General features: G+C 44.5%; 1 protein-coding gene across 3 annotated transcripts; it reads right to left on the reverse strand.

Annotated features, from left to right (window-relative positions):
- Positions 1–160: 160 nt before the first annotated feature.
- Positions 161–22,211, reverse strand: LOC120808739 (sodium channel protein type 4 subunit alpha B). 3 transcript variants are annotated; one of them, XM_078083154.1, is made up of 31 exons: positions 21,996–22,211; positions 20,923–21,103; positions 20,473–20,610; positions 20,051–20,169; positions 19,480–19,569; positions 18,792–18,920; positions 17,942–18,027; positions 17,142–17,333; positions 16,987–17,050; positions 16,776–16,917; positions 16,391–16,594; positions 16,263–16,317; positions 15,585–15,817; positions 15,159–15,230; positions 14,987–15,073; positions 14,554–14,910; positions 14,143–14,290; positions 9,851–10,011; positions 9,332–9,392; positions 9,072–9,184; positions 8,659–8,832; positions 8,123–8,245; positions 7,743–8,030; positions 6,483–6,536; positions 5,582–5,710; positions 5,343–5,444; positions 4,801–5,071; positions 3,898–4,489; positions 2,922–3,066; positions 2,661–2,741; positions 161–972 (listed from the first exon to the last, which is right to left on the reverse strand). In XM_078083154.1, exons 1-31 carry the CDS (start codon positions 22,097–22,099, stop codon positions 841–843), a joined length of 4,827 nt encoding a protein of 1,608 aa, XP_077939280.1. In that variant the 5' UTR covers positions 22,100–22,211; the 3' UTR covers positions 161–840. The 3 variants fall into 3 exon arrangements, with proteins under 3 accessions (XP_077939280.1, XP_040017778.2, XP_077939281.1); XM_040161844.2 differs by having other exon boundaries at positions 9,851–10,014; XM_078083155.1 differs by lacking the exon at positions 2,661–2,741 and having other exon boundaries at positions 21,996–22,210.
- Between the last annotated feature and the right edge of the window lie 1,176 nt (positions 22,212–23,387).

The following is a 23,387-nucleotide window of genomic DNA, read 5'->3' on the forward strand; positions in this document are numbered from 1 at the left end:
CCAGATGATTTATAAGATTAAGTTTTATCAGAGTCCTACCTGAGGTCTACATAAGTCTTACCCGAGTCTTACCTGAATCTCACATGAGTGCCACCCAAGCGATAACCTCCATGCCGTAAATTATTAGCGACACACACGGTACAATGAATATTGACGGCAGTTGTTTTGAGCTGCATTTATTTCATTTTACACACCGACAACAAAATATCAACATACATAACCATGCATAATGTATAAAAAATGAATAAAAAAGTAAAACTATGAAATGATACAAAAGGTACAAAAATATAACAAAGTACAAATATACTATAAAGTACAACAGTTATACCTAACATGACATTGATAATAGAAGGATGTCTTGATTGAAGTAAAGTTATGCAAGAAGCATGTGGTCAATAACCAAAAGATCATTTGGAGTCATTTTATCGTTTGTTGTTCTGGGTTTATAATGCTTATTACTTGAATACAGGTGTTGCTTTTTAATAATAATGTTACTTTGATTATGCTTTTATTATACAAACATTTTTTAAATGTCTCTTAAATGATTACATTTCTACACTAATGCAATATAATGTTATACCTAACAAAGGCACATAGACTTGGATCTTATTTGATCAATTCCGAATCACAGTAATTATTATTTTAAAGACTATAATAACCTTGATTAGTAGATATATCAAGTTTATTGATAAAGTTTAACATCATCAAAGACTGAGCTCTGCTAGGAGGCAAAGAATGCAGGAATATGTTTTTCAAAGCCGGAAGAAAAGACCAAACTCGACTCTGCAAACTCAGATTTGGGTCGCTTCGATTGCAAGAGTCCACAAGTGGAGGAGTAGCTCACTCTGAAGCTGAAACACCACCCTGAACAGACTGGACGGCCGTCTCTTCATCGGCTCTTTGCTGTAGAATTGTCGCCTCAACGTCTTCTTGTTTTCCTTGCAGGCTGCTGCTGATCGGTTCACACGACACCTGTGGGCAACAACAATCAATACTCTTCCAACGGTCCGTGTTGATTTCGACTGCGTCTTGTGTGTACCAGTGTACAGTCTGGTTGGCTGTATGTTGTTGTATTCTGCAGATTGCAGCTCGTTGCAAACTAAATATCCCATTGGGGATGATAAGACATGTACATTAATCGTAGATATAAATAGAACTCACATCTGCTTAAATGAACCGGTAAATGACCAATGCCTCACTTGTGAAAACTGAGTTGTCGGCAGTTAAATTAATGCTTGCATGTCTTGACTTTTCACATAATAAAGTTCAAAACTGGTCAAAGACAAGGTTAAACCAAGGCCCAGCAAGTTCTCCATGTTTGGTCCAAACTCTGCAAACAGAAAGGAGACACGCCCAGAGGACCTCAGGGGTCGGGATGGTTCGTAAGGAAGCAGCAGCTCAGACGTGTTTTTTTGGCTCTCACCCATACATCCATTTTCCTCTGCTTATCTGGAGTCTGGTTGCGGTGGCAGGAGGCCCAGCAGGTTGACCAGACTTCATCTGATCACCCGCAACATTTCCCAGCTCATTCTGGGGGATAAACTGGGAGATATAGTCTCTCCAGTGTGTCCTGGGTCTTCCCCGGAGTGTCCCACCAGTCGGGCGTGCCCGAAAAACCTCCATTGGGAGGCGTCCACGAGGCTAGTTAGACACCCGAACCACCTCAGCTGATTCCCATCGACACAAAGGAGTAGTGCCTTCAGGTTCCCACCAGGCGTGTTCATATACCAAGTGTACCCGTACACCTGACCAGCCACAGCTACATTATGTGTGATGATATTACAATGAATATTATTTAGAGAGGGGGACAGCACAGCTCCTTTGCTCAGTGTGGAGTTATACCTACATTGTAATCTTGTGAGTTCTGAAAAAGAAAAAAACTGAACCAACCAAATTCCTTCTAAACTAACAAAACACTCAGATCTCCGCCAGGTGAGTCCATATACCAGATCAACCACAGCCACAGCTAAATGATGTGATCAATTGAATACAATCCACCATTGGTTAACTCCCCATCGAGACACACACGGTTTGAGGCATCACTCCTAACAGTCATACACCAGATACAGTTCTGGCTCAGTGATGGCGGCTTCTTAAGGAGTAGCCAGTGAGGAGCCAGTGCCACTATGCAGAAATGTCACTGCAATGTGAGTTAAAAACAGGATATTCAGTGAACGCACGGAGAGTAAAAAAAACTTAAACAAAGAGGACGCACACGTGTGTTCAGACTGTCATGATATCCATCCATCCATCCATTGTCAAACCGCTTATCCTGCACACAGGGTCACGGGGGGGCTGGAGTCCATCCCAGCCAACTTCGGGCGATAGACAGGGTTCATCCTGGATTGGTCGCCAGCCAATCGCAGGGCTACACAGAGACACACAACCATTCACACTCACATTCACACATCTACGGGCAATTTAAAGTCCCCAATTAACCTGATCCCCAGAGCATGTCTTTGGACTGTGGGAGGAAGCCGGAGAACCCGGAGAGAACCCACGGGGAGAACATGCAGACTCCACACAGAAAGGCCACTGGGCGGAATCGAACCCAGGACCTTCTTGCTGTGAGGCAACAGCCTCTGACCCCATATATTTGTGCTTTCTCGCCTTGAAGGAGACAGGGAACACAGAACAGACTTAATACACCAGTTTAATACCTTGAACGAGTTGGTCATGAACTTTTCCTCCAATCTAGCTTTGATAGAGTTCATAGAGTTCATTCCTAAGTCCCCCAGCACCTCCACATATATGGAATACAATAACACATCATATTAACAATAACAACAAAAATAATAATGTTATCAATAATAAAAATTAAAAATTGTTAATATTAATGAGAATAGCAATACTAATGACAACAAAAACAATGATAATAACAATTTTGATAGTAATCATAATAGTTATAGAGTAAATATCACCTGCGTGGTGAGCGCGTGAAGCACCTCCGAGCAGTGGACTTTGTCTTCAGAAAGTAGAGGCAGATCCGTGAGGGTCAGTTTGATGGAGCTGGTTTTTGGGATCTTCAGAGGCTCCTGCAGCGCGTCGCAGAAATCAGACAGCTCACTGTGGAGCACAGATGTGTGTGTTAGAACCACCAAAGTGAAAATACCTATCCTGTAGAAGAACCGACTCGTACCATAGCTAGAAGGACCCACCCGTACTATATGGAGACCTTACTGATTGTAAATTGCGTTGGATAAAAACGTCAGCTGAATGAAATATGTATATGTTAAGTGAGAAGGACTCGCCTGTTTTCTAGAGAAGAGGACGCCGCTGTTCTTTAGGGAGAATGACTCATCTGTTCTTTAGGGAGAATGACTCATCTGTTCTTTAGGGAGAATGTCTCAAATGTACTCCACCTCTACTATATGTATACTATACTAGGTGTCAGGATCCCTGTCCGAGCCACCTCGGTTTCTTCCTGACTTCCTCTACCTGTGTCTTCTGTCATTCCCCTGTTATATGCCATTGGGCCTACTTTCAGACAGCTCCCATGGCCACCCCCGTGATGGGGGCACAGCAGCATGCATCCTGCAGGCTGACACAGCAGATCCTTATCCCACTCATCACCTGGTTGACAGTCTGTACAGTCTTCTACCTTGGAACTTCTACCCCAGTAAGTGAGACCCAGTCTTACAAATGCCTCTCCACTCACACTTATTTGTTCCTGCCGGTGGCCAGCAGTCCTGTGTCGGTCCTGTGTTGAATCCACACACTTGATCCTGTTTTGCTGTTAAATACAGACTGTTCTGCACCTGATTCTGGTCCTGTGGTTGCCATTGGGCCACATCCTGAACTTCTGGGACATTAGCCAGAAGGCCTCAACGGTACTTTAGTCTTTACTCACCTGTACTTTTAGGAGTTTGGAAAACTGCACTTTAGGTCTGAACTCACCTGTACCGTATGAACTGCGAGGCTTCTGGGTCAAACTTCTTCCAGGTTTTATAAAACATCTGAAAGTCATCTTCACTCAGAGGCTCGCCGTCCTCGGACTTGAAGGTCTCCAGGATGATGGTGAGGTACAGGCAGACCACCAGCAAGAACGTCAGGCAGATATGGGTGATGAAGAAGACAATGGCGACTGCCGGGCTGCCACAGTTCCCCCTGGTGGTGGATCCTGGGTTCCCCATATCGGGATCACAGTCTGGATGCGTGCTCATGATGGGAGTCAGGAACCCCCCCCATGAAGCTGAGGTAGTGATCATCAACAAGCAGATCACGCTACTCCCAAACGTCTCAAAATTAAACATGTCGTCCATCCTGACATCCTTCTTCACATAGCCGAAGTTCAACATGCCGAAGAGGGAGGAGATGAACATGAGGATGACGTAGAGGAGCCCAATGTTGAAGAGGGCAGGAAGTGACATCATAAAGGCATTAAGCAGCTTTCGGATGCCCGTGACCCAGGAGAGGATGCGAAAGATATGAACCACTCGCAGCACAGTGAAGAGAGGAGAATAAAAAAAGAGTTCACCAATAAAGATGCCTAAAGAGAGACGGAGAGAGATTTTGGGTTCTTGAGCTTCACTTCACCAAAGGCATTGTAGATTTACAATGATGTTGAAAGGTACAACTGCTGGACTTTCCATTGATTTTATTTCCTACATAAATAAATCACCAACTCTGCTTGATGGAAAAGTACATTAAGCTGTTCTGAACGAACAATCATAACATCTGTGCAATCAACCAATCAATTAACCAACTAATCAATAAACCAATCAATCAATCAATATACCTGGACAAAAGGTTGCTTGGTACATTTCCACTCTGAATGGTGAAAAACATCATGTGACTCACCTACGATGCAGAAGATGAGCACCACAAAGTCGAGGATGTTCCAGCCGCTGGTGAAGTAGTGATGCCTGAGCCCAATGAGCTTCAGAATGAACTCAATGGTGTAGATGATGAGAAAGACTAGGTGGAGCCAGGGCAGAACTTCTTCATACTCCATGGTTTCCTGGTCCGTCACTACCATCAGGGTCGCCATGTTCAGGAAGACCACCACCCCCATCAGGACTTGAAAAGGCCGCTTAGTCAGCAGGTCAAAGAGCCGAGCCTGGCAGCAATTCTACACAAGGAAACAACCGGAGAATGTCAGAGCTGCACGACACATAGAAACCAGCTTATTGTACATATAAAATCTGAAAATCTTCAGTTTGTTAAATTGAATTGATGAATTTATTATGAATTTAGTAAAGTTTACTATGTATTTATTAACAGTTTATTGTTGATTTATTTAGTTTATTGTGAATTTATTCTAGGTTAAGTCCGAGTTAATCCTTTGTCATGACTTTATAGCTCCGTACCAACTGAATATTAGGAAAACCATGTGAACCAACCTGAGGGCGGGGAAAAGGTTCCTGAGGCTTCATCATATGCGTCTTTACAAACATGCAATATTTGTGCTGCTCCTTGGTTATAAAGATCTGATTCCCTGAAGAGTACAGACAAAAGTAAAGACAAAAGTAAATACTAATATAAAGACAAAAGTAAAGATAACAGTGAAGACAATTGTAAATGACAGAGTAAAATCTGTGTCTCTGTCTATGTGTCTACTTATGAAGATATAAAGACTCATCTTTTGTCTATGCAGGTTGTCAATGACGGCTCTGATGAATAAGTTGTGAGTGAAGAAGGAGCCGATGATGAAACAGATGAAGTACAAGTACATGTACGAGTTGTACTCAAAGACTGGCTGGGACTCCAGCTACACACACAGACACACACCGAGTTTTGTTTCAGTCACTTTAGAAGATATAACATTGCATTAATTTCCATAACCATGCCCTAACCATCCGGTATATATATATTTGGGCTTAACATTGCTGCACACATTAACCGAGAAAATGGAAAAAGGTACTGCTCTGTTAAATGGACATTTTCATTTGCAATCTCTACCAGACGGCGTAGTCGATAAAAGCAAAAGTATTTGTAACCACTAAGTACATATGTACACACATGTATGTGTGTACATATGTACTTATATGCTTGTGTTATTCTATTAAATCAACTGCTGCTGTTCAATTCAGCTAACACATGACCTCTTTATTTTATTTTAATTTATTATATAATGCTCAAAATGACTAATGTGCCTTAAAGGGCTTTACAATCTGTACACATTAGTCATACTTTGACCCTCAGTACAGGAAATAGTCCCCCCCTAAAGAGTCTTCAACACAAAAAGGATCCGTCCATCAGGAGGGACAAAAGAGCAGCAGATGTTGCTCCTCTGTCCCCCCTGATAGACGGATCCCTCCTCTGGTATTCTTGCGGGGGGGGGCGGTTTCCTGTACAGATGTGAGAGTCCAGAGAAAGAGGATGTCCTGTGCTGTACAAACATTGAAAAACACTAGTAACTCAAACCCACACAGAAACCCATTCCAAAACACACACAAACTAATATACACAACCCCTCCACACAGCTTCAGTTACAGTAGAAGTGATTTAATTAGAGTGGAGCGAGCAGTTGCTGTACTGACCCATGTGGCGTCCACAGCTGCGTACATGACGTCCATGCAGTCTGCTGATAGGCCCTGGCAGAGGGACACAGAAGGGCTTCATTAAGACAAGTTTGGCTGGGGAACACCTGATGTGACACCTAACTGATGTGTAAATATTAGTTTATATACTGGTGAAGAAATAAATTATTATGGCACACATAAAACCTTCACATTTTGAGAATCGACTGAAAGAAAATCACTAACAACAGGGTATCCAGCCCTATAAAACATAGAGATTCAAGGGTAAAAACTCATCTAAGTCATAGTCCACTGTGTGGACGGTAATCATGGAAGGTTTTACTTTGATAGGGTGAAGCTGAACTAGCTTGAAGCTAGTGAAGCTAGTGAAGCTGAAGCTGAAGCTTAAGCTGAAGCTGAACTAGCTGAACGTGGGAACGTGAAGTTTTTACAAAATTGGGCAAGATTTGTCTGAGAGAAATGTTACGGATATCAACACATTCAACAGATTGTTCAACTGGTGTGGATCACTATTTGATGTCATCACGCGTCGGGCCTAAGACTGCTCTTCAAGCTCACATGAAGGGCATTGAAATGGAGAAAGTTATTAATAACCACTACTGTTGTGTTTTTAAATACCATCACGACGTGAGAACAAACCAGGTTCTTCCCCTCACCTGAATACCCCCTGGGTCCTGAGCCCCCCCATGTACTGCTTCTTATACTTATCAATAAGCATTATGAGCATCAAGGTACCAACATTTAAAACTGAGACTGTTTATGCTGCTCCCTAGTAAAAGAAACATGTTTCTGCTGGTACCTGTAAAAGAAAAGATTCTGAAATATTAACTTGCTGTCACACATTTGACAAAATCCTAGTTTGTTTGGATCTCACCTGCATGTTTTCAGATCCTCTCACATTATCAGGTCACCACCCTTGCCTGGCTCTTCTTGCCCTTCTCACTAGCAGCACATCCCCTCATCAGCCACTCACCTTGTAAGTCCGTCACTTTCTATTGTTCCCTGCCAGATTGTCTTGTGTTGTCGGTAAGCTATCCCGCCAAGTGCCACTTTGTAAAGGGAATACTGCTGATAACAAGCTATATTTGCTTCAAGTGTTCGCATGAATAAAAGAGCACAATATCCTTTATTTGAGGTGATTAATGAATTTTGCGGTTAATCGCACAAATCATGTGATTATTTGTGATTTAAAAATTGTAATCATTTCCCAGCGCTATTAGAAACATTTAGTTGTTCTCAGACTATTGTGTTCGAACTGACCAGGTGCAGCAGCGACAGGTAACCGCTCAACACGTTGTCGTAGTTTAGCTCGGTGCTCTTCCAGAGGATGTCAGGGGAATCTTCTTCCATGCTCAGTAAGAGGCACTCAGACTTGTTGGCTATATACAGAGATGAAATTATTTCCTGTGACGTCTCGTTGGAACAGTAATGAAACTTTCCCCCAAACAGATTCACTCCCAGGATGCTGAAGGCCAACCAGAAGACCAGAACCACCAGCAGCAGGTCAAACATGGACTGGACGGTCCGGACCAGAGCCTGCACCACCACCTGCACACAGACAGGAGGAGAGGGGACGGGTATCACTGTCTCACTGTCAGTCTTTGTCACGTCTGTCTACATGTCTGTCTTTGAAGTCTCACCTTCAGGCCCTGGACACGAGAAACGGCCCTCAGAAGACCCAGAGCTCTCAAAGTCCTAAAATACTGGAAGACTCCCAGTTCAGAGAATCCAAATCTGTCAGCTGCCAGAGACACCACAGACACCTGGAAGAGAACATTTGTTAACGTCAAAACTGTGACTAGCTCAACCAATAACATCACGCTGAGAAACTGAGAGCAGATTAACCTTCTGTAATTTGGCTGTCATGAAGAAATTGTACTTTCTTTATTCTTGTTTTTCTGGCTCTGTTCCCTCTACTATGCTTGTAAGTCGCTTTGGATTCAAGCCTCAGCTGAAAGATAATTACCCAGTTCTCAGGAGTAGAAACTATGCTGGGACCAAATTATTATCATTAATTATTTGATATACTTTCAACTTCACCTGTTTTTACTTATAAACCGGAATCAAATTAAGAATACATGGCAAAACAGAAGTAAATACTGTAGTGGGACAAGATAACTCATCAATATATTACCAATAATCAGGATTATGGATCTTTTTTTTAATCTATTTTTACTTGTAAAATGAGAAAGTCAATCCAGGTCCAGGTGCTGGTGAAGTATTTCTTCAGTCCGAAGGCTATCCACTTGAGAATCATCTCCACGAGAAAGAGACAAGTGAACACCTGTTCTGCTCTCGCCACAACCGTCTTCAACACCTGACGGTGCTGCAGGTGGATGTCCTCAAAGGCCTGTTCACAAACACAGTGATGTACGAGTCTGACCAGATGTATGAAGGTTCTCTGAAGTTAGAACCTGACCAATTGTGTGAAGGTTTTCAAACACACTGATTAAATGTCTGTACTAGTATTAATAATAACAATGTAACATCCTATGTTTGTATTTAGCAGAATATTAATGATGACAAAATAAAACATTTGATGTTTGTATTTTCCAGAATATTAGTGATAAGATATTACATAGTATTTACCAGAGCTACACTGCTCAGCAGAATGATGATGAGGAGGATGTACTCAAAGCATTTGTGCTGCACAATGGAGAAACAGGCTCTCCTGAGATTAGACCAGACCCTCCCTGTGCCATCTATGTCGAGAAACACACACACACACACACACACACACACACACACACACACACACACACACACACACACACACACACACACACACAGAGAGTTATTGACACTGATGGGCTCCTACTTTTCATCACTTTCACAGAAATGACTCCTACCGTTGCTGCAGCAGTCCTTCGGTGTGTCTCCATTCTGCTCCTTGCTGTCTTCAGGATATCTCTTAACAAACAATGAAGACATGACGGCAGTAAATAACGGTGCAGCTCGTCTTATCCAGTCCACCCCCCCAACTTCATCAGGTCGCTGGTTTAATAGTTCCTTCCAAGTGTATAATAATTTACATAATTTAGGTTCCTATCCGTGTCAAGCCACATCATTTCTGCGCTACCTTTCTGTAATGAGCTTTCTTAACAGCTTTTCCTATAACCTGCATTCACTTTGACTTTGCAATTATTGTAGTATCCATGTGGACAACCAGGACAGAGGCACTAAAAAAAACAATGTTTACTGAGAAACGTGAAGGTAGCGAAATATAAACACACTATGTATTGTATAATGTATTTAGTGTTGTTGTTTATTGTAGTTTTATCATTTTGTTTATCCCATCCCTCTGACATTGTTAGACTGAATACATTATCAGTTTAACATAACTGTATTGAAAGTTAAAAATGGCTCACTTTTATCTCTGTTTCTTCGTCATCCTCAGCAGTTTCTTCGGCCTCGGCAGTGGGGGCCCTGCAGGATTCGCTCGTCAGGTGTCCACGGTCCTGGACCTCTAACACCAGCTCATGTGAGGCCGCAGAGTCCAGATACTTCTTCCTGGGGACTTTCTCATTGTCTGCTTATGCCGATAAAATAAAAATAAATAAAAAATAAGTAAATTACACAAACCTAAAATCTGAAGTTTATTGTAAACTACATTTAACAACTACACATAACTTTCAGTTATGTTTACTGTGTGCATCTCTTCTACAAGGCCACCAGACATCCAGGCGACCTGAAATCGGACTAAGTATCTCTTTCTTTAAACCAAGCTAGTCTGCTAAATTTGCTGTTGATTCTAGTGTCTTAAGTTAATTTGATTGCTGATTTGCTTTAGTTTTTTGTCGTCTCACGACCAGTTCTCTTTGTTTGAAGTTATCTTGGTTGCTAGTTTGCTCAAGCTCTTTCAGTCTTTTAGTGCCAGTTTGTGTTCTAGATTCTACTATTAAGTTAACTGCCAGTGCGCCCTCCTAACTCTGCTAGGTTTTGACCTGATCTAAGTCTGTTTTGCCTTGTTTTCTGAAGCAAATAAGACTTGTATCCTTAAACTCTCATTTTGTCAAAAGACCACATGGTGTTTGTTCACTGATTAGGGTGTCAAGCTATTGGTGCTTTGCATTTTGAGGAGTTTCTGTCGAGGCCAATCGACCTTTTGTCTCCTAAACGACGGGGGAGCGGCCAGCGCAGCCGCAGCCGACTTCCACTAACGAGAGAGTATTTAACTAGAAATCGTAGGAAGCGTTAGCTTCAGCGTTATCTTATCCTCGCAGCACGAAAGACGAGCAGAACAAAGACAAGGGAGTCTTTCGTGGCAGTCTTCGGGGCGGCTGAATGCGGCGCCTTCTTCTGCTATTTTTAATAATGTGTTTGACCCCTTCACCCGTGCCTGTTCGAATCTCTTCCCGCAGATACTACAGGCCTCGGGCTAGATCTGCTCTCTATCGTAACCTCTCCTCTCTCTCCTATCCTACCCGCTCCTCACACGTCCAGCACCTCGTCACAGGAGGTCTCTGGAACTGCCAGTCAGCGACTCGCAAGGCTGACTTCATCTCCGGCTTTGCTATCCAGCAGTCACTCGACTTCCTCGCTCTGACCGAGACCTGGATCACACCCGAGAACACATCCACCCCAGCCGCTCTCTCCTCCGCCTTCTCCTTCAGCCACACTCCCAGGCCCACTGGTAGGGGTGGTGGCACAGGTCTACTCATTTCACCCAAATGGAGCTTTTCTCTCTACCCTCTACCACCAGCCACCCCATTGTCCTTTGAATTCCATGCTGTAACAATCACTCACCCGGTACAATTAACCATCATTGTCCTCTACCGTCCGCCAGGCTCCTTAGGTCATTTTTTGGAAGAATTGGACATTCTCCTGTCTAATTTCCCCGAAAATGGTCCTCCGGTCATCCTCCTGGGTGACTTCAACATCCAGACAGAGAAGTCATCTGACCTCGTACACCTACTTTCTTCCTTCGCTCTGTCACTCACTCCCTCTCCTCCTACTCACAAAGCCGGCAATCACCTTGACTACATCTTTACTAGAAACTGCTCTACCACTAACCTCTCTGTAACTCCACTTCATGTGTCTGATCACTTCTTCATCTCTTACTCCCTTCCACTCTCTATAACTAACAAACCTCCTTCATTGACTAACTCTATACCGGCTCGTCGCAATATTCGCTCCCTCTCTCCCTCCTCACTGGCATCCTCTGTTCTATCAGCTCTCCCTTCAACTGACTCCTTCTCACTCTTGCATCCGAACGCTGCTGCAGAGACTCTCCTCTCATCTCTTTCCTCCTCTCTAGACTCTCTCTGCCCTCTTACGACACGACGGACTGGCAAATCCCCTCCGGCTCCGTGGCTGTCTCAACCGGTCCGTGCCATGAGAGCCACCATGCGAGCGTCGGAAAGGAGATGGCGTAAATATAAACGACCTGACGACCTGCTTGAATTTCAATCTCTCCTCTCCTCGTTCTCTGCCTCTATCTCTGCTGCCAAAAGCTCTTTCTACCAGTCCAAAATCGAATCCTCATTCTCTAACCCCAAAAAACTCTTCTCGATCTTCTCCAATCTCCTCGAACCCCCTACCCCTCCTCCCCCCTCCCCCCTTCTTCCGGGAGACTTTGTCAACTACTTCACCAAGAAAATAGCTGACATACGCTCCTCCTTCTCAAACCCACCACCTACTTCTCGCGTCCCACCGACCTCACCTCTTTCGCCCTCACTTCCCTCTTTCACCGCCCTCTCTCCTAACCAAATTCTTACCCTAGTAACCTCTGCCCGTCCGACCACCTGCCCTCTTGACCCCATTCCATCACATCTTCTACAATCTATCGCACCTGACCTCCTTCCGTTCCTTACCTTTCTCATCAACAACGCTCTGTCATCTGGCTGTTTTCCCAATTCTCTGAAGGAGGCAAGAGTCAACCCTCTCCTGAAGAAACCCACCCTCAACCCTTCTGAAGAAAACAACTACAAACCGGCCTCTCTTCTTCCCTTCTTGTCCAAAACCCTTGAACGTGCTATCTTTAATCAACTCTCCTCTTATCTCCACTGTAACAACCTCCTTGACCCCCACCAGTCAGGTTTCAAGGCAGGCCACTCTACAGAGACTGCTCTCCTTGCTGTCTCTGAGCAACTCCACACTGCTAGAGCCGCCTCTCTCTCCTCTGTCCTCATCCTTCTGGACCTCTCTGCTGCATTTGACACGGTCAACCACCAGATCCTTATTTCCTCCCTTCAGGAACTTGGTGTCACAGGCTCTGCTCTCTCCCTTCTCTCGTCCTACCTCGATGGCCGCACCTACCGGGTAACCTGGCGAGGATCTGTGTCGGAACCGTGTCCTCTTACTACTGGAGTTCCTCAGGGTTCCGTGCTGGGTCCCCTCCTGTTTTCGCTTTACACCAACTCTCTTGGCGCTGTCATTCGCTCGCATGGCTTCTCTTACCACAGCTATGCCGATGACACCCAACTAATTCTCTCCTTCCCTCACTCGGACACCCAGGTGGCGGCTCGGATCTCTGCCTGTCTAACTGACATCTCTCAGTGGATGTCCGCCCACCATCTGAAAATCAACCCCGACAAGACTGAACTACTTCTCTTTCCCGGAAAAGACTCGCTTACCCAGGACCTGACAGTCAACTTTGGAAACTCTGTGCTAACGCCCACTTCGACTGCTAAGAACCTCGGCGTCACACTCGACAACCAACTCTCCCTGACTCCCAACATCACTGCGACAACGCGATCCTGTAGATACACGCTCTACAACATCAGGAGAATACGTCCCCTTCTCACTCAGAAGGCAGCGCAGGTACTGATTCAGGCTCTTGTCATCTCCCGCCTGGACTACTGCAACTCCCTCCTGGCAGGTCTCCCTGCCACCGCCATTCGACCTCTGCAGCTCATTCAGAATGCAGCAGCTCGACTGGTCTTCAACCTTCCGAAATTCTCCCACACTACTCCACTCCTCCGCTCTCTTCACTGGCTACCGGTGGATGCCCGCATCCAGTTCAAAACACTGGTGCTCACGTACCATGCTGTGAATGGATCGGGTCCAGCTTACATCCAGGACATGGGCAAACCCTACATCCCAACCCGCACTCTCCGCTCTGCATCCGCAAAACTACCCGTCCCTCCCTCACTGAGAGCAAAACACTCGACTAGGTCTCGACTCTTCGCTGTCCTTGCGCCGAAATGGTGGAACGCGCTCTCTGAAGACATCAGGACCGCAGAGAGCCTTCACATCTTGCGCCGCAAACTAAAGACACACCTCTTCAGACTCTACCTCGACTAAAGACTAACAAATTGTAGCACTTAAATTGTACTTGTGACGTCACTCATCTATAGCAAATTGTAAATTCGCTTATTTGAGGAAATTGCACTTTCTTGTTTCTTGTTCTCCTGAGTTTGTACCCTATGGTTGAATGCACTTATTGTACGTCGCTTTGGATAAAAGCGTCAGCTAAATGACATGTAATGTAATGTAATGTAATGTAATGTCTACACTTATTAAGGTTTCATCTCAAGATAAAAGAAACATAAAAAAAGAACAAACCAGAAAATACCAAATTAGAAACACAAAAATGAGTAAATAGAAGATAACTAAAACAAAAGATCATAATTAAACAAAGGAAAAATCAACCATTAATATCGTCAACCAAATAAATGTGTTCGTAAATTGTGTGCTCTAGTTCCAGGTCTGGTCCTACCTGCTTGGTCTGGGTTGAGCTGTGTCTTCTTTCGTAGCAAATTCCCCAAAGTCCTGTTGATCCGCGTTATTACGATCTGCAGGTTGTTTTTTTCTTCTGCTTCTGTGATGAACGAACTCAGCAGCAATGTCACGAAAAGGTTCAGGAGCTGAAACCAGACCAGGAACAGAATCAGGCCCCGAAACAAGGCTAGTAGACAGATTCAGGGGCTGAAACCAGACCAGGAACAGAATCAGACCGCGAAACAAGACTAGCAGACAGATTCAGGGGCTGAAACTCGAAAGACCACAATCCCAAACCTTTGAGTTTTGACATGAATCTGTTATGGCTACAGCTGACCTACTGTCCACAAGGATCTGTGAGATCCAGATTCAGGCTCAGGTCAAAATATGTGAGCCTGCCAAGACTCACCAACAAGTTCCCTATGACGACGACCATCAGGAAGAAGATCAGACACGTGGTCCAACTTGAGACCTCCATGCAGTCCCACGTGACCTCGATCCACTCTCCAAACAGGACCCTGATGATGACGTGTACGGAGTGGAAGAAGCTATTGAAATGCCAACGTGGAAGGTGGCAGTCGACTGAGATGCGACAGACGTTGTCTTTGTAATCCTGCTGGAACAGTTGCATGCCCACCACGCTGAACATGAAGACCATGATGAGCAGAACCAGAGTCAGGTCCCAAAGAGCCCTCACCGAGGTCCAGATGAGCTTTATCAACATGCGGAAGGACGGCCACCACTTGGCCAGCCGGAACACTCGCATCTGCACAGGAGACCATTTAAAACACTTCTATTTGAAGAAATTGGTCATTTAGATATAATGAGGATGTCACTCTGACCATAAGAACACATGGAAGATGTTCCACAATCAACAGCTCCAGCAGGCTGATAGCGACGAGGAGGCTGTCAAAGATGTTCCAGCCCACCTGTAACAATGACCACAGACGCACGTTGACCTGGAAACATCTTTCAGTCATCAACCTTGAGCTGGTAATAAACAGGAAGTCTGACCCGAAAGTATCCATCCAGGTTCATGGCTATGAGTTTGAGGAACATCTCAGCTGCAAAAATCAATGTGAAGACCTGCAAAAGGTCATGGGTCAGAGGGAGGAGGTGAAAGGTCATGTTTGGTTGTACATTTAATTGAAGGCAATGGCTCATTGTGACTCTGTATTATAATTGATTCTTTCATGGGTCTTGTCTGAATTTAACTGAAACTCCGGGACAATTTCTCCATCAACAGTTTGAATTATTCTTGTTTTTGGTTATTCTTGTCCTGAAAAACTACAATCAGAGGTGAAAGTCAGAGTAGCAGTAATAAACCTAAACCTAAACTAACCTAAACTGATCCAGAATAAAGTATGTTAATATAAAGTTATCATATACCTGCTCAGACGGATTATATGGAGGTATACAGTATATGATATATATACTGACCAGATGTGCTTCATTCAGCACCCTGGAGAAGCGCTCTGTCATTGGATAATGCTCCATGCACATGAAGATGATGTTGAGGACGAGGCAGATGACGACCCCGAGATCAAAGAAAGGGCTTGAGATAAAGATATTCAGCCGCTGTTTGATCCACCGGCAACAACCGCAACAGTTCCACTTCAGGAGGCAGTCAGCAGACTTGCATGGAGAACACGCCCTCTGGTCCCGATCCGGGCCTGAAACACACAGCGGATCGAGTGCTGCAGCGCTGACAGGTATTTGAAGGAAGTCGGCATTAGTCTGGTTAACAAGCTGAATCCCACAGCCACCAGTCACCCTAACCCAGCGCAATATGCCCCCCAACAACCCCCCACAACGCCCATCACATTAACGCCTCTTTGTATTCTGGAAAGTGGAGAGGGACGTCAATAGGATATTTAAATCACAGAATCTTATTCTTATATGGCACCAATTCATCATGTCAAATTCCTCTGTGTGTAACACATGTGGCAATAAATGGCTTCTGTTTCAATGGCGCCAATGGGATATTTGTAAGGAGAAGAATATTAAAAATGTCTTGAGCTTGTGTTAATGTGGACTCATTTTTTATTCTGAGACAAGGGAAAGGAAGTGAGCATTAAAGTATTCAAAATGTGTGTGAACGCGTGCGTGCGTGTGTACCTTCCACGCTCTCCTTCTTCTCAGGCTCTGGTGAGAGCGCCGCCCTGCTGGCTCCCTGATTTAACAGCAGCACATTTAAATAAAAGCTTTCCTTGAATGAACAACATGAAAAACTGAAATGATCTCACCTCGTCTTCCTCGCTCCTCTTTATGGCTTCCAGGATCTGACCAAACTCTCCTTCTCTCTGTTTGAGCTGGCCTACGGCAGCTTCCTCCTGCTCACAGCAGGCCATGGCAACAACCGCCACGGCAAGGCTGAGGACGTGGAAGCAGCCGGGGAAGACGACAAGCATGAAGAAGGTCAGGAAGCGTTTACCTGCTGCTCGTAACGTCTGCAAACAGACAGGTGAGAGAGAGAGAGAGAGAGCTTTAGGGTGATTCACAACTTCCCTACTCTTTAATGTGTGTTACATGACATGATTATTACTTTTTAATTGACAAATGTTGTCTAAACATATAACCAATGTGCATTATAAGCATGTATCATTTATATATGTTGCCATGGTTACTGACCATTTCCACCAGGTTTTCCCAGTAGTCTTTGCTCATCAGTCGGACCACAGACAACAGAGACCAACCAAACGAGTCAAAGCTGGTGTAGCCATAATTTGGGTTGTTTCCTGCCTTCAGACATGTGTAGCCCTCAGGACACCGCCTAAACACATCATCCCAACCATTATCATCAGTTCTCATTGTTATTAGGTCCCTGTTATTGTGAGCTTACCCCGAATCAGAGGTGTTTCCACACAGCAGAGCGTCGAGTGAACCTGACCGGTAGTAGTAGTTCACTGTCAGAGGGACAGACAAAGACATCAGCTGAAAGTTAGGGATCTGACAACACTGTTTATCGAAACATCATCATCATCATCTTCATCACACCATGGTCCTGAAGGTAGTCGGTGTAGTTGTCGATCTCATAACTGGGCCAAATGACACATTTCCTCTTCAGATCCCCCACGAAAAGCAGCAGACCAATCAGAGCCAAGACACTGAGGCAGAGTAGCATCAGAACGATGACATTAAGGAGTCTCTTCAGCGATCGGACGAGAGCTCCAACAGACGTTTTCAGACCTGGAAAAGGAGTGGATGAAAAACTGACTATGTGAGCATTCATGGAAACTGCCTAGTCGTTACCCATTAAAACAGTGTAACATCTGACTACGTGCTCCTCTAGACTAGTTCATCTAAATGTACAGTCATTGGTTATGAAATAAAGCCAACTACAAGCACACAGCTGGACAAGAATACGTAAGATCCAACCAAACTGCCAATCAGAATAATATTTTACAATCTTCCCTTATGGACAAAAGCTTACGTTAGCGATGCGTTTTTAATAGTTTTTGTTTCGCCTTTCTTGCTGCCAGAAAAGTAGCAGCAATGAGGAGGAAAGAAAATGACTTTGACTGAACGTGATTTTCAGCTATGCGTCTTTGTCCTCTCATGTTGGACTAAAGACTGCAGTGACTCACCGTTGCCTCTAGAGGCACAGATTACTAAAGGGGACAGTATGCCTCAGTATCACCTCAGTATCACACTGTAGTCAAGATGTATGTTAAAGTAAGATGTAATCAACCACACATTAAATATTGCACCTTTGATTTGTGTGTGGCTGAAACAAACATACAGAGCAAGAACACACACACACACACACACACACACACACACGCACACACACTGACCTGGGATGACTGCAAAGATTTTCAGGACTCGAGGAACTGTCGCCAGCACAGAAACTTTGCCAAAGTCTATAAACTCCATCAGGAATCTGAAATATATGATAATTATCATCACCATGGCAACCACAAAGGGATGAATGATGACTTCAACGAGATACACGTGTCTGCTGTTGGACAATCAGAACTATGTATGAAAAGTGTTTAAAAAGCTGAAATGTATTTTTTACTATCACAAGTATTTTTGTTAGTACTTTACAACGTGTGAAAACCTGATGTTGCATTCACATCAAAAGTGAAGTGACTTTTCACAATGCTTTACTCGCCCAACTAGCTGTAGTTATTTCGTGTCTAGGAACCTCGGCGTGACACTTGACAGTGGCGCAGGTACTGATTTAGACTCCTGTCATCTCCTGCCTGGACTACTGTAACTGTCTCCTGGCTGGTCTCCCTGCCACCGCCATTCGACCTCTGCAGCTCATCCAGAATGCAGCAGCTCGATTGGTCTTTAACCTTCCGAAATTCTCCCACACTACTCCACTCCTCCGCTCTCTTCACTGGCTACCGGTGGCCGCCCGCATCCAGTTCTAAACATTGGTGCTCTCATACAATGGTGCTCATGCTGTGAATGGATCGGGTCCACCTTACATCCAGGACATGGTCAGACCCGACATCCTGACCTGCTCTCTCCACTCATGTCACACATGTCAGCTAAATGACATATAATGTAATGTCTCCTACAGGCGGTGGTGAGTACTCTTGGATGGAAGTATTTGTGGTATGACAATGACAACAACAATTATTTGTTCTAATCTCTATGAAGTTGGTGTTGAAAGTGTGTTGGACATTGTCGTACCCTGTACTTATCACCATTCCGTCCAGCCAGTTCCAGGGATCTCTGAGGAAGGTGAATTTCCCGAAACAGAAGCCTCTGGAAACAACCTTTATGATGACTTCAAACACGTAGATGGTTGTGAACACGCGTCTGTTTCCGGATGGAAAGAACACAAATGTTTCAATGTAGCACTGACAGGCATTTCAAATAGATTGTTCTTGTTCTTGGACCCTATATAGCATTCAGGATAGCATTTAGCATGGCGTACAAAAGGGGAGTACTTAACACATCTCAACAAACAAAACCTCTGGAAGTCCTTCAAAACCCTTGGAGAACTTTCCAGGTGACTACCTCATGGAGCTGGTTAAATGAAGGCCAAGTGGGTGCAAAGCTGTCATCAAAGAAAAAGGTCCAAAATAGAAAACATATTCTGCTTTGTTTAACACATAATTCCATAGGTGTTCCTTTATAGATGTCTTCAATATTATCTGTTGCCATACAACCCCTATTGCTCAACATCACAGCTCCCAGTCTGCACCTGCAAGCCTTAGAGCTCAACTTGTGTCCCGGCAGTTATTCAAAAGCTTTGAGACTATAGATTCAATTCAACACTCAAATATGTCATAGTGTGTGTATGTGTGTGTGTGTGTGTGTGTGTGTGTGTGTGTGTGTGTGTGTCGGCGTGTGGGCGTGTGTGTGTTTTACTTACTCCGCAACCTTGAACCATGCTGGAGGATCAGACATTGTCATTAACACACAGTTGGTCAGGATTGTTACCAAAATGAAGAAATTGAATAAAGTTTTGAGGAGTTAAGGAAAAACTCTCAGTCTCAGTGTATTATGAGTTTTGTCTGAAAGTATATATATAGTATGTGTAGCAGAACAAAGTTTGCCGACTTGCCCTTTCCTGACAGAAACGAAAGCGGGGCAAGGAAGGCTCTGAACATTGGGCACACCTGTAATGGAGGATCAGCAACTGCCAGAGGTCTCATGGCAGAGAGTTGAGAGGGGTGGGTGAGAGGAAATTGGACAACAAGCTGAGGAGATTTCTGGTTTCTCTACCTCGGGTCCCATAAGAGAGTGATAAAGCAAAGGAACTGCAGAACACTGTCAGAGGGAGAGAACCGGCTGGACTATGGTGGGCTGCCTATAAAGTAGATTATTTGCCTGTCTGGCGCCCAACGTATCCTCTGGATTAAAGAAGCAAACCTACGCTACAAGTGAGAATTATGAAAGCGTAACAGTACAGGAACAGCAGAGGGTGTAATCACAAAGGATATGAGTGAAGGTGAATCCTGATGGCGGCGGTCCTCAGCGGGTTGAACGGACTCAGCAGGTAACAGGCCTGCTCCGCATTAAACCTGTGAACTATGTTGTCTTTATTTACCACAATGAATGTCTGCAGAGAGAGACAGGTCAAAGAGAGACAGGTCAAAGAGTTTCAGGGAGAGACAGACAGGTCAGAGAGACAGAAGGAGACAGAGAGACGGACAGGAGACAGAGACAGAGAGACGGACAGGAGATGAGTAAGTGAGAGACATTCCAGAGAGAGACAGAGAAGCGCAAAGAGAAACATACAGAAAGGTCAGAGGAACAGAAACAGACAGGTCAGAGGTCAGGCTTGTCTAAACAATACGAGTTCAGGAGATGTTTCCATCACTTTTTGATCTTTTGTTGAGAACTCTATCAAAGAAAGAAAGACCTTCTGTGATTCGTAAAAGGGATCCAACTCCTCCAATGGAGTGTTCAGAAGGTCATGGGATGGGTCCCCAAAGAAAATTGGGAGGGGCTTCCCAGTCTCCAGGTCACTGGTTTGTTTAGGCATGTTGTTCTCTGTCACCTGCCAATCAGAGAGGAAGATTTGGTTTGAATCTCGTATATACATTTTGATTATTGCACTCAAGTGTTGTTCTCGTTTATTTGTAAAACAGTGTGTGGAGAACAAACAAACAATCTGTATGCATGCATGGCCAATAAAGCTGATACTGATTATGATTCTATATATAATAGATTTCGATATATTTAAATTAAAATATACGAGATCTGTGCATTCCATTTATTAGTCTTTCTTCTCCAGGCATTGATCAGCAGCAGGTCTAAACTATTGACTCCTGGGTATTAATAGCTGAAAGCTGATGTGTATGTGCAGCACCTCTTCGCTCCTCTCGCTCATCTCCAGCGCCATCTCCTCAGCTTCATGCGGTTGTTCGATCCACCGAAGTGAAGCTGGAGTCAAACGTCTGAAGACCTCCATACCAATGGGGGGAAGCAGACCCTCTATCCTGCTATTCTGCAGCGCTCTCCGAACTCCGGTGTCGCCAAGCAATTGGCTCCTGGGTGTACACGAGGAGGGATACCAGTTCAGGACCTCCAAAGAAGAACCACTACCTCGTAGAGACTTCGTGGATAATCCCAGTTCCGGGCTGGATTTGAATTGTCAAATTTGCTTAGGAATGTTCCTAACTCCGTGAAATGACCTGGAAGTATTGTAAGAGCGGTTTGAATTCCCTAATGCAACTGTGCCCAAACCTTTTAGGCCACACACCCCCTTCTAAATGCCAACTGGATTCATGCCCCCCCAATTAAAAAAGAAACATCTATTTATAGCTGCATTAAAATTGGACCAACGGCAGAACAGTTTGCTCACGCGTGGTGTTTGTTTCCAATATTTAGTCCGCTGTTAAATATCGCAGTGTGAACACAGACCGAGCAAAGGGGCAACTTCAACATTGTCCTGATTCAGAATGAATATGATACAAACAAAAAAACTACACAGATACCCTGAAACACTGCAGCAAAGTTTCAATAAACTCCATTTACGTCACTTTAGAGCAATAAGAAGTACGAGGACACAGGCACAGACTCAGAGGCAGATTGCATCATATTCCAGTTACAATTAACCATATGTAAGGCAGTTACTGGTTTTCTTGAAAAGCTTGAACCTGGTTGTTTGTGTCGTCCGCATGAATCAGCAGCACTGTAACAACACATGAAGGCATAGAAGATGCTTCTTTGTAGCATCTTCTATGCGTCTCAGTCCATCAGAACTTTGTCGTTGAGTGGAAGTGGAGTCGGATTTCTCAAAACAGCGGTTTTCCTTCCCTTATCTCCTCATGAATTTCCCCTACACATCTTTCCTTGACCCCATGATGTTTTCCACAGAGGTCATGTGACCATCACTCTCATAATAAAGCAGAGGGGGTTCTATATTTAAAGGAAACTCACATCTGTGAAGGATCAAGTCTCAGCTGGTTGGTTCTTCTTCGAAGCTCTCCTCTCTCCTTCTTGCTCCTCCACATCTCGAAAAAGGTCATTTTTCTGCTCGCCATGGCTGCAGCTGTCTATGCACCTATCTCCCCTGTCTTCTGTCTGTCTCTCTGAGTGTCTGTTGTTGTCCTCCGGAGTCTCCAGTTCTCTGCTGCTCCTAATTTCAATGCACTGTTTTTATATTCAGTCCACTCCTTCGGCCCCAAATTCCTGCTAGATTAGAACATTATGGTAACACACACACAGGCGCAGAGGCCGCAGCTTCTTCGCAGAAACTGATTTCCTGTAGTCATCAGAACAAAGAGTTCTCTTTTCCTGGAGAAAATTCACACACAAAAAGAAAGAAAGAATCTCACTGTTTGTTAAATGACAACTTTTCTCTTTTCACTGCCAACATCCATGTTATATTCTGCTTACAGTATTATTGGTGTCTATCCTATGTTTCTAATTACTCTGGAGCTAATTGTCCAATGCTATTTTATTGGCCTTCTGACAAAAATTGCTACATTTTCTTATTAGTTATTGATGTATCAGTGTGGAATCCTGGACATTTCAATGGCTATAACTATTTTCAGAATTGTTGTTAGGCAGTTTAGCACCATTGTAATGTCTAACATTGCCTGTGTAGGATATGAAAAACTATTAATCCACTTTCTTGAGTTATCTAATCAAAAGAAATGCATGTTGTGTAACACTAGTGAACAGTTGAATTTCTGATGGCTTTATGTAACCAATAAAGAGAACGATGTAATGCCAATAGATTAGAACTAATTCTAAAGACAAATCAATTAAGTAACAATGCTTAAATATAATTGCATTAAATGTAATGTGATCAGCTAATGCGTGCATGAAATACGTAATATAACCATCTACATTGGCCGAGAGACATTAAAAACCGGGGGGCTGGGCACCGAGACGCCAGTCCAACCCCTGCCAGAGCCCCCCCCTCAAGGGCCAGATCCCAGACGGCCCTCAGATCACCAAGGGGAGGGGAGGACCACGGTATGGGGGGGGAGGGGGCCTTAGTCGGGGAGCGGGGACTGGAGGCGTTGGGGTCAGGAGTCGTGGGGCCGGGACTGGCCGAGTCGGGGCCTGGAGTCGTGGGGCCGGATCAGGAGGTCGCTGCGGCCCAGCGCGGGACGTGGTGCGCTGCGGCCCAGCGTGGAGAGCATAGGAGGCCTGGAGCTGGACCGCGAGGTCCATCACCCGCTCCCAGTGCGATCCGCCATCCGAAGAACAGGAGATTGCCTCCGGAGGTGGAGGCAACGTGGTGATCGGAGGGTGGCAAAAATGACACTGGGTCCGGCAAAAAAAACTCAGCTGAGTCCTTGATGGCTCTTTTCTATAGCA

This window comes from Gasterosteus aculeatus, chromosome X, assembly GCF_964276395.1.
Source record: "Gasterosteus aculeatus chromosome X, fGasAcu3.hap1.1, whole genome shotgun sequence".
NCBI classification, from domain to species: Eukaryota; Metazoa; Chordata; class Actinopteri; order Perciformes; family Gasterosteidae; genus Gasterosteus; species Gasterosteus aculeatus.